The 12,287-nt window shown below is 39.2% G+C and overlaps 1 protein-coding gene across 1 annotated transcript in view; it reads right to left on the reverse strand.

The window, feature by feature from the left end:
- Positions 1–12,287, reverse strand: part of LOC134616666 (receptor-type tyrosine-protein phosphatase N2-like) — a 218,249-nt gene that overhangs the window by 90,545 nt on the left and 115,417 nt on the right. The window contains exon 12 of the mRNA XM_063461604.1: positions 9,189–9,253. Coding sequence (XP_063317674.1) covers positions 9,189–9,253 — 65 coding nt within the window. The remainder of the gene's footprint in view (positions 1–9,188; positions 9,254–12,287) is intronic.

Raw genomic sequence — 12,287 nt, forward strand, 5'->3', positions numbered from 1 at the left:
TATTACACATGGGAGAAAATGCTTTGGAATTCAATATTAGAGATACTTGTGTTAAAATAAAGCGATTAGTAAGTAAAAGACTACATATTTCATGCCAATACTGAAAAAGTATTTCTGTTGAATTGAGGCTTTGCAGATTACATTTGTTGAAAATCACGGTAAAAATAACTTTCTTACTACTACAATTAGAGCAATCTGTTAGCAAGTAATTGAAGTAATCTGTTATATTGAGTATACTGTATATTCCAAATACTGTATTACTTTTATGTTATCACTCCTTTAAAATTAGCTTCTGCATGTTTGCTATTATGTCCAGGGGATGTAAAGCATGCAGGACTAAGAGCCACATGTTGGTGTTTTGTAGCATGAGCTCCATTCTCCTCGTTCAGCCCTCTCTAGATTCACGATACTGTAATTGTGTCCATTTGGTTTGGCTACGTAAAAAGAAAATTATGGGTATGCAATCTATGTACAGAAGGAGTGGAGCTCAACATGGAAGACGCTGTGAGTGGGTCGAATGCTGATTGGTTGAAAATAGGATCAGAACAGGGAGGGAGTGACAGCGAAGTTCACCGTGTAGAGGGAGAACAACTTTGGTTTCTCTGGTTGATTGAAAGAGTAACAACACTAAAGGAAGAGTAGGCCACGCACCGGTTGTTTGTGACAACTGGTGACATTGAACGGCTACAACATGTAGACATTCTGCAAAGCTGTGCAAAGGCCCTGCGAAGAACTGACGCACAATCACGTTGGCTCATTTTTAGAGCTGTGCTTAGCACGCAGGGTCATCTTTCAAGTATAATGTAGAATTTCTTAGCAGCTGTCAGGCATCAGCTTACTTATCAGCCACTATCAGCTTGTGAGAATTGCACAAACAATGTGTTATGTTACTCATTCCAACAAAAAAGTACTCTACCACAATACTTTTTAATGCACCATACACAACATTGCATTTAGGGTAATGAACTGTTTATATGATTGTTGTTAAAGTTTGATTGGTTGTATATAGTTGCATTAAAAAAAACACAGAGACATTCTGATCTTCCTCTGCATTTGCAGACACTGAATTGTTTATGTTAACGAGTGACTTGACAACAACACCCGTTACCAACAATCATACCTAGATACCGCTGGCTAATCGGGCAGGAGACGTAGTTAATGAGAAGGGCCATTTCACAGTATCAGATCATTTGCTCAATGATGTGTATAGACAACAGTGATGCAGTGTGTCCAGTCCAAATTACAGCCCACTATTAAGGACATTAGACTGAGCCCACAGGTGCATAATACCAGGCTTGATGCTAGTGTCATTACCCGCCTTGTTTGCTTGAGCGCAGCCTCTTGGGAATGCATTTTTGCCCAAGAGAAAGATCCAGACCGTTGAGGTGCATTGAAATTCTGGGCTTTTATTTTCATATACCACTTTTTGTGGATGACCTCAGCTGTACCTAACAGCCCATTTAGCACCTGGGGAAAATAGGAAGGGGGGCGTGAACATTGTATGCCAGCTGTCTGTTGTGCCATGCTGTTTGCCAGAAAGCCCAGCGGGTGTCCGCCAGCGACCTGTAAGCAGACTGCCGGTCTGCTGAAGTGTAGCTCGCAGTCTGAACAACGCACGCAGTACGTGCAGAGCAGAATCCAGACGAGGTGTGAGACGGGGCTGGCTAAACATGGAAATGCTAAGCTGCAGCGACACGCTTGGGCAGTGAAGAAAACACAGAATGCTTAAAAGGAGAATGCTCAACTTTTTCTGCATCAAAATTATACATGATATTGATGTCAAATAAAACAGTAGGGCCCCTGCTGTAGAGAGTTTACAAAGGAATCTACTAAGATTTGGAAGAAAATTTAAAAATCCAATTAATGTAGAAACTCTGATGTCATATGCACACTAATGAAGCAACAGGTTATCAAAGTAATGCTTTTTTTAAATTAGATTTCACTTTCCTACAAATGCTATGAGGTTATATCTTCTGGGACTACTGGTCTAGACTAGTTTAATAACAGATGGAGTTATATAGTTATATAGTATTGATCACTGTATTTTGGCAGCTTATTTCTATTTCAGTTGTATCTAATTTGAATGATAAAATTAGCCATTACCAAAATTAGCAAAAAGAAAAGGCTGAGGCTGTCCAAAGAGGGAAAAAGCAGCTTTTTTGACCTTTCCAGTTACACCTGCCACATTTCACATGCAGCAGGAAACACATGATTTTAACATCGTGGAGTCAGTCTGTTAAACTTTAACTTTTAAATGACGTGCGTGTCAGACAGTGTTTTCTGACTATATGTGTAATTCCAGTAAAAGCTAGCTTCAACTGTGTGCATATCAGACAAATTAATGTGCAACTTCAAGCTGTCTAAATAGCTGTTTCCGTCGTATTGTAAATGTCCATTCAAGCTCACTACAAGAGTGCCACAATACTTGGATTTCAAAAGAAGAAATAAGAGACTGAAAAAATGCGATATTCAAGAAGAGAAGTTTTTGTGTAGCTGCAATCACAGTGGAACCTTGTACAATATCTTTTTCTGGTGCAGAATCTTGGCAATTACAACCACAGCTTAAACCAGAAAACACTCAGAAAGCTCACACCGTTAACAAGGTGACAAAAATTCTCTAAATTAAATTAAAGAATAAGCATAAATATGTGTTCTATATTATTTAATGCGAGCAGGAGTAGTTTACGACAAAATGATGGAAAATATTCCAGAAATGTATTCTTTTATATGACGCAAAATCTTGAAAATATTACTGCTTCTTCTGTAGTAGAAGCAACAAATCTGCCCTTTTCTTTAGTAAGCAAACTGTGTCCTGTAACCAGGTAGGCCACACAATCTGACAGACACCTGGGTTACATCTCAGCATGCATCTGGCCCTCAGGGCTCGTGTGGCGAGCTGTCATTACCATATCAAAGACGCGCCGCGTCACGGCCACAGAGAAAAAGAAGAGCCAGCACTTCAACAGCCTCTTGATTCAATTTTTCACATGGAGCTATTTGAATATCTATGGCAGGCGATGCAGATGGATGCATGAGTGCATGCCCAAAAAACAAACACACACACACACACACACACACACACACACACACACACACACACACACACACACACACACACACACACACACACACACACACAGATAGAAATATAAGAACTCAGGTTTATTTTCATACACATGCAGGTCCATACTGGGTGCATATATGTACACAGCTCACATGCATGGCAGTGGTTTGATTTTTAATTATTTATTTTCTACCTTGTGATAAAAATAGCAGGTGCAATGGGATGCATCGGCCAACAGACAACCTTGATCCAATATGTGTGTCTCTTTGCTTCATGAATATTCTCATTCAAATCCAGCTCTCTATTCAGGCACCTGGGCAGGCTGCAGACAACAATACTGTGTCATTACGAGTGATGCTATCACTCTCCTCACCGAGACCGCAGACAGGAATGTATTCTCAGTGAAATCATTATGAAAGCTGCTTGTTGTGACTCACTGGTATAGAGCAAGACAACAAACAACACTTCAGGATCAGAAATTCTTTTCATCACCATCTCAGGCATGAGAACGAATCCCAAAATCCAGATATTCTGTTGTGAACGTGGATTATAAGGAAATTACATTCCACCTCTATGTAATTATAATAATGTATAGTGCAAATTGGACTAAGCCTTTTTATAAATGTTACATCAAAAGGTTGACTAACACTTGTATTTAAATATGAACATGATTAGATCTACGGCCAACTGAAGCATGTAAGGCCACTTCAAGGCGCTTAAAAGTTATGACTTTTTTTGTGTTTATGCATTTAATTTAAATTATTTTAACTATTATTTTGGTGTATTTCACCCTTTGACACACACCAAGCATTCTTGGTGAATGCTGTTTTAACCGTTCCATCATCCAAGCTTCTACCTGTCAGGGATATCTGCCCATTACTCCATGATATCTGTGGGTAGCATGTCTGAAGGGAATGAAGAGCTTTGAGCCTAGATGTCAAATTTTGTTTTATTCTGCCACTGTAATAAAATATTTCAAACCTGATTTGTCTAACTGATATATATGTGAAAACGGGAGCTTGCTCTTCTTTGCTTGCCTTGTTTAAATAAAGGTAATACACAAATGTCTGTAAAAAGGCATCCATTCAACACTATTAGGCAATTAATTTTTATCTAACTCTTTCCTGCCTCATACTAGTACACTTCATGTAAGGTTATTAAATAGGTGGTTCAGTTGACAAAAAGTCGTTATGTGTTTTTGAAAAACAGCTGGAATAAGCATTTTTCCCCAGTCTGTCACCTCTATTGTTGAAATTTGATTAAGCTCAGTCAACTAAACAACTACTTTTGTGAGGCTGTGAAAGGGTGTGTAGGGGTCAAGTGACAAAGAGAGAAATCCACAGACTGCTTCTTTCTAGCATTGCTAAGTATGCTATTTTTAAGAAAGCAATTAGCCATACCGCAGAAGCTCAGAAGCGCTGGCGCTACCTTGGCAACCAGTGTCTGTCACATGACCCCTGTCTTGCACATTCAAGTGCTCACTCAAGAGTCTCCCAGAGCAATGCTGTTCAAAAACTCTGACTTAGGTAATGATTAAATTCCTTATGAAGGATCCAGACAAGGTTTCCTGATACAGAATGCAATGTGACAATTATATATCGTGTTAAGTGCAAGTGTTTAAAAGAGAAAACGCACCACACACCTATGCATTACTGTGGGAGGGAAAACAGAAATGAGCTAACATGTTTTCACTTTTAATCATCAATGCAGCTCAAAATTTAAATACTGGGATCATAAAATGCCTGATTCTTGCAAAAAACAACTAAAAACTGCAAAAGATCTCATTCCTCAAAATTGTACTACTTTAGCCATTTTGTGGCAAATGGCATTTTGGCATTCTGGTAAAAGTGAGTGTTTGCTCCCGCCCTGTATTTTAAATAGCAATTACATTGAATGGTGATGGAAAAAGCCATCCACTCCTGTTGTTTCTTATTTTTTCATTTTTTTGTGTCATTAGACTTCCCTCCTCTATTTGTGAAAAAGCTCTTTCAAACAGATTGGAAGTGCCTTTATTTGCAGTGAAAAAGTGAGCTGGATGGGGTAACGTGCGATTATTGCCACTACAGGACAATGGTTGCTGCCACAGCAACCTTATCTTCCACCTTCTTCCTTCCCAACAAACATGCATTCACTTAATTGGACACAAGTCTCAGTGTGGAGAAATCTGTGCCATGTTCTCCGTGGCCTTGGTGATTGAATGATTTTCAATCCTGAAGCTACGTAAATTAACGGCAGTCAGAGTGAGAGATAATGAAGGGTACTGCAGGGGCAAAGTATAATTTAATGTCATTGGAAGATGCACTCTCTATTAGGTTAGAGTCTATTATTTTGCTTCCTCATGCGTGCACACCTACCACTCCAGCGTCAATAATCAGCATAAAGAAGAATTATCACCTTTCTGATAGTGCCAAAAAAACAAAACCTGACATTTTGTCAAAGCTGAAAACCTCTAAGATTTACACACGGATAAGATAAAATAATCTTAATGCCATTCATTTATGGTGTGGGACAAGATTAAACTCTGAAATGGCCAAAGGGGGCACTTTAAAAAACTACATTGGCCCAGTGTCATATTATAACCTGCAGGGTTTGCATTGTGGGCATTTTTTGTGCCTAAATTAAACCAAGCTGCAAATAAAAGGGTAACAGATTAGCGAATGAAAACAAAGCAAAAGACAAAGCTCTCAAACAGGACACAAACCACGGCCTAGCTCACAAACTTGTGACTTAGTCCAACATTATCCCTCCGATCTCCAATGCAGACTTCACTGCTCTTCAAAAGAAGACTATTATGTCTAGAGGCTCAACGTTGCTGTAGCCAGTGAATCACAGCAACAATGCCAAGGGGCACTTGTGCGTATTCCGGAGCCGCCAGCGTCTATGAGAGAACGGCAGTATTTGACTCCTTGGGATGAGAACACGGCGGTTATTTAATGAATCTCTCAAAATTAAAAGCGTCCTTGTACCCCCAACACCCTCGTCCCTTCTGATTTAGGATGAGCATTACTCGGGACTACAACCATTAAGATGACTTATGTTATGTCTCCTGACAAGAATCCACCATTTGCAGTCGTGAGTGTTATCTCACCTTTATACACAGAAGTCATGTATTTTCTTAACACCACTACAAAAAGTCTGAAAGAGCAAGTCAGGGTTCAAAGCAGGTGTAAAATGTCCAACTTTAAAACAGGACATCCACAAATAAGACATTTATGCATTTCCGAATACCATTGCCACAAGATTTCTGCAACCCTAACAAACAGATGCCAAAGTTTATCTGGACCTTGAATACAGAAGAGTGACAGATTTTTAAAAATCCTCAAAATGTTTTCTTTTTACTTTCAAGAACTTACTCACATTCCTTCAACAGTGTTTCGCAGGATAAGTTTTAAATGAGAATTTTATGACGCTTCAGATGTCGTTCAGTTCATCCAAACAGCTTCAAGGCTTTAGAGCTCTTAATGGCACACATAAAGCTGCTCGCCACAATGATGCGGACAAAGAAAGAACAGGACTTAGGTCACAGTCCACAAATCAAAGGTATTGAGCTTGCAAATTAGTGCTTTGATGGAATGATTTGTAATTTAAGTGAGCAAACGGCTAGATGGACGAAGGTCAAACAGAGATGAAGACAATCTCCTGCATTTTTTACTGTTAAAAAAATGCAAGAGATTGTGCCCTCGAGTAAGGGTCAAATAAGTTGCTATAAATCAGAACACATCGAGCTCACAGGATATTTTTTGTTTTCTATGATGTTTTCTTTCTAAATTGTACTAAAGCAGATGTTTCAAGAAGTCCTCAATTAGAATCTCATATGGGCTTTTAATTCCTCTGTTTAAGCAATCCCAAAATGAGCTGTAGGACTCTGTCCACTTTAAAAGACAGATGAGACAGGCACACATGGCATTCAATTAATTGGAGTCTCGTTTTTTTCCCTATTTATTCGAGTATACTTTTTGCTGTGTTTTTATTTGCTGTTCAAAACTGTTTCCTAGGGGTTAAAATTTCAAGCTTGCAAGTCAATTTTCTTGGTTATCAATGTGTTGTCTTCCACATCATCCACAGGATACCAATGCATTTTTATGTACTTGTCCCCACAGCCACTAGTAGTTTTAAATGGTAACTACAGCGCATAATAACAGCTTTCATTCAGGGATATGTCAAGCAAATACATGAGAAGCTTACTGAAGCTTCAATGGTGTCATGAATTAGAAAGACAATGCATTTCACAACTACTGTTGCAGTTCCTCTGAAACGTAGTAGCTCAGTGTAGTCGCAAATCATGAACGAGCCGCAACGAACAGCAGGAGATGTGCTGATTCACTGTGAGACGGTTGAACTAGATATAAATACTGCAGAACAGCAATGTGATGATTCTAAAGCACAGATATTTGGAGCACTGTTTTAGCTCAAGCAAAACGGTGCTTAAGTTGTGTCAGAGAAACTGACACTGCTGGATTAAACAAGGTGTCCAAGAAAATCTCAAAGTAAAGGGATTTTTTGTGTGTAACAACAGAAGTTTGGATTTTAGATATTGTGGAGCTGGTTCATTCAAATACCAGTTGTATATTCAGTTTTCTTCCAGTTATAGGATGTCCTTCCAACATCTTCCATCTTCTAAATCCAGGCACCCCTGACAGCCTAAAACACACACTTTTTTTTAATCTTGTAACTTAATGAGAGCATTTTAAAATCCTTATATTTCCGTTAAAGTTGACATACCGTTCCCGTGTAGTTCTCACTCATTTGCCGACTTAATACGCTAGAAATTCAGGTGCGTAAAGTTATACAACCCCACAATAATTTATGATCTATTTTAATGCTGGACTGTTTTGTCTTTATTGGTTTTATTGCATGCAACTTCTCCCATTACCTCTTCTGCTGCAACAATAAATTTTCATGTTATCTCCATTCCAAATATACACAGGCATCAATGTGAAAATGAGAATTCATCTCTCAAACCTGCAGGCCTGTTCAAGTCAAGTTTTCATGTCTGTGAGAAAACAAATAATCTCCTCTGCACTGTTGAGAGACTAACTTTTCTATTTTTTTATTTTTAACCTGTCATCTGTGATGTAGTATGCTAATATTCTTATTTTACAGGGTATGATAAAACTATAATAAACACTGTATGGGGTGATGATGGATGCTGTGTTGTAGGTTGCGACTCGCCAGTTTTTGCTTTGCCTCTGTGTGGCAGGCTGAGCTGAAGGGGTTTTCTTTGCTTCTCTCCCTCTCTTTCTCTTACAACTGAGGTTCGATTGGCCATAATTGGCTGCTGTTTGCAGCTAGGTATCGATCACCTTGAAAGACTCTCCATGCCATCCCTCCCTTCTTCCAACCTCCCAACTTCTCTTTCTGTCTTTCTCTCCCTCAGTAACTTACTATGCCTCCTTTTCCAACCATTTCTCCCTCAGACCTGCCACTTTGATAAGCATGGTGAATGGCGCGCCATCATCAGTACAGCCTAAGCCTTGAATCAATAGGGGAGTGCAGATGCTCAGCAGTCTATTTACTACAGAGATGGTGGAGAATAGCAATGCTAGGAGATGAAAGCCATGTAGGCGAGAGATGGAGACAGGTGGAAAAGATGGAGCAGCCATCGCGCGCCAAGACCCCTCTTAGACCTTACTGTTGGTGCTGCATAGCTTTTTTGTTTGTTTGTTTGTGTGGGTTGTTTTTAATTGATTTACTCAAGTGGAGTTATAAAGAATGCAGTGCATCATTAGTGACAGTCAGTGAGGAAAGAGATGGAAAGTAAAGGAAGATTAATGAAATTCTGTTCTGCGATGACTCAGCTGCTCTGAGAAGTGTCTACAGTTACTATCAAACACAAATATGAGGAATGTGAGTTACCAATGTGGATAAATGAGTTTCATATTTTCATACATTTTATGCATTTTTTTGCACTAATGCACAAGGTTTTGTGGTGAAAAGTGTTTGCATGCTACAGCCTGGAAAGACATTTTTAGAAATTTGAAGTTCAAACCTAGCAGCAGTAGGTAATGAGTGCACCTTCCTACATTTCATTTGGGTTTGAGCCTCCTGTCACATTTTGCTTCACTAATCATGCAGACGTTTGATTAGCCTTAAATCAAAAACTAAAAGTAAAGTGTGTACTCACATCGGCAATCCCAGCCTCCAGGATGCTGACCTTGGCTTCCTTCTCTAAAGACACCTTCTTCTGGACTATGGTAAGGAAAGAACAGAGAAAAACCCCACAATGATTAATGAACTGAAAAATATCCAACAGTATGTTTTTACAGAAAATAATAATGAATACTTTTCTAGCCCCTGGCAAAAACATCGTATATAAAAAAGTTTATAATGCTAAATCAGCAAAGCAATGTTCATTTTTTAAACATTTTTGTGACAATGGCAACGGAACAAAACTGCAATAACTTTCAAACGTAACAACAATGTCTATTGCATATTGTTCCTCCAAACAGGTAGGGTAGATTAACTTTAACATGTGATTAATCCTCAGTGTCCACAATAATGCATAATAGGCATCCATGTGTGTACAGTCATGACTATTAATCAATGCTACAAATTCTGCCAAACAAGCTATTAAACTCTGTGCTCAACTGGCTCACAAAAAATCAATGCTTCCTCTTTCCTCCTCCTTAACACATGACATATAAGCAAAACCAGAACATGATTTATAGAAATGCCTTGAAAATGCAGCTTGGTTAATTTACACATGATTGATAAAGATCCTTTGTAGAAACTGTGGAAGCATCGTTGCATTATAAAACACAAAGACATCAGAGAGATATAGAGAGTTTGTAAGAACAGCATTCACAAACAATCCTTCTGGTGTAGAGAAGAACAAAAGTCAGGTAGCCCTCCATCTTCCACACTCCCCCTCTCTGAAACTTTACTAGCTCTATCCTCTTCAAAACCAAGTCTTTTTTGGACTTTTGGACTTCATATAATACCTACAATACTTTACCTGATCTAGTCTGACAAGGCCTGTAATTGGCTTAATGCTACTGTCACGAGCTACATTTTCTAAAGTCTAAAAAGAGAGGCCAGAGGAGGCACGGGAGTCTAGTGCCCACTCAGACCACTTGAACTGCAATATGCCAAAAAGGTTCAATTGGATTTTATGTCCACTAACAACAAAGGGTCCTTGGTGGAGACACTGAAACCCCTACTGACCCCCTAATGTGTGCCAAGTAAAAAGCATTTAAAAAGAATAGAATAAAGTAAAAAAAAATAATATAATAATATAATAAAAATAAAGTAGGCATAGAGTAAAGTTATGTATCAGTGGCTGGTTGTGGCTTGTGATGTCAAATATAAGTAAAAAAGTGCTATATGCATACCAGTGAAACACGGCTAACTGAGCAGCTGGAACTGTTCTCCAGTGCTTTTTGTATTCAGATTGATGTCGTCAAGCGCTGCCTCTTTAGGCTTTTAAGTGTTTTAATTATCAGACACAAAAAGAGAATATTTATTCAGCCATACCCATGACTGCTCTTTAAGGTTCACTGATTGCACACCATGAAATCTGACAACAGGAGTGGTGAAAGAAGGGCCTCTTATGAGATCACAAAAACAATCCATGTCATCATTCACATTCTCAAATATAACAAGCTTATGCAGTAGCAAGCAGCCACCACAGGTGTTGTAAATTACAATGCGCACTTGGCGAGTGGTCATGGCTGTTTAGTGGAATATATCCTATTATAAAGATTTGGTGAAAGTCCAATAGGAAGATTTTATCGCTCACATTCGCCTGTAATGGTAATTTTCTGCAGTTTCTTCTCATTGTAATATTTCTGAATTTACTTTACTGCAACTATCCCATAAATTAAAGCAAGAGCATGGTCTACAACAAAATGTGGATTTTACCAGACAGGTCGTCATGGCGTTGGTGGTGATGTCACTGAGGTTATCGTGCAGGCTCTTCGCAGACACAATCATTTACCAAATTAGCCCCCCCCCCAAAAAAACCCCCCAAAAAAACCAAAAAAAGAAAACCTTCCACAGGGCTCAAGAATAAATTCTACCATTGCAGGTCCAAATGAGCTATTACTGTAGCATATCTTCACTTTATGAAATATGAATTTTTAACCCGACCTGCCTCCAGGCAAATATTAAAACAAATTTCCACACAAATAGAATTAAACCCTGCGCACAGCTCTCTTTTTTCATGAGCTTAAAGGGAAACAAATGGAGGGCTACAATTAAAATTCAGCAGAGCACATATTAAAGCCAGAACAGAAATGATATGAAAAAAAGAAAGGATACGTAATTACATTCACTTCGCTTTGCATCTGAATACACCGGTGAGGTGAAAGAAAGCGAGTCTTCTTTGTTGACACACCAGGCAGATGAAGGATATGCAAATAGAGCCCCAGCTCTGCCACAGTCCAAATTCACCAGTGGCTTTAATAATTAGTCTTTCAATTCGTCATTCACTGGTCAATTTATGCCAGATGTTATGCAACCATAGATGCTGACCTTAAACACCACAGTCCAAACGAGCAGCTCTTTCGAATGTATAAAGCCAAAATCAATCACAGGTGGACACTTCCTTCTGTTTAATGTGAATGCCTTGGTTTCCATGTGGTATATGGAGGGGCTCGTTTAGCGCTGTCACGCTGTAATAAAAAGACGCTGAAGGGTTAATGTTGTGGCTGACTGGTCCTTGTCCAGGCCCCAGACAAAGACGTATGAACACCTTGTCTGTGATAGCCAAGTGGGCCGACATGTCTTAATAGTGCTGTCAGCAGGGAGCAGCAGCAGCAGAGAGAAATAGAAGCTGAAGTGGCTGAATTGGTTTGTCAGTGGCACCTGCTCTTATGCTCACTGAGGAGCATCTGAACAGACTTCTGGTTCAGCGTTAAAAACCGATGTCTCCATCAGACGTCGGTTGCAACTTGTTAGGATTCTTCAAACTCATCAACACCAACTCAGGTGTTTTCCATCACTTGTCAAAAAGGTAAGACGCTTGTTGTGACATCCCACAATGGGCAGAATTCTTGAATGGCTCAGCCTTCAGAGAACAGTGTAGCAGTTGCACGAGATAATCTGTTAGTTTGCTCTTGGAAGCCACATGAATCGCATGAATTATTGATCTTCCCCTCGCAGGAAACATGACTTTTCAGTCTTTAAAGCTGTAGCCACATGGTACTTTTCCAAGGCTGAATTTTAAGTGAACCTCTTCAACTGTCTAAAATACTTTAAAGGGAATGTTTGCATGTTTACTGAG

Source organism: Pelmatolapia mariae, linkage group LG18 (assembly GCF_036321145.2).
Source record: "Pelmatolapia mariae isolate MD_Pm_ZW linkage group LG18, Pm_UMD_F_2, whole genome shotgun sequence".
NCBI lineage: Eukaryota > Metazoa > Chordata > Actinopteri > Cichliformes > Cichlidae > Pelmatolapia > Pelmatolapia mariae.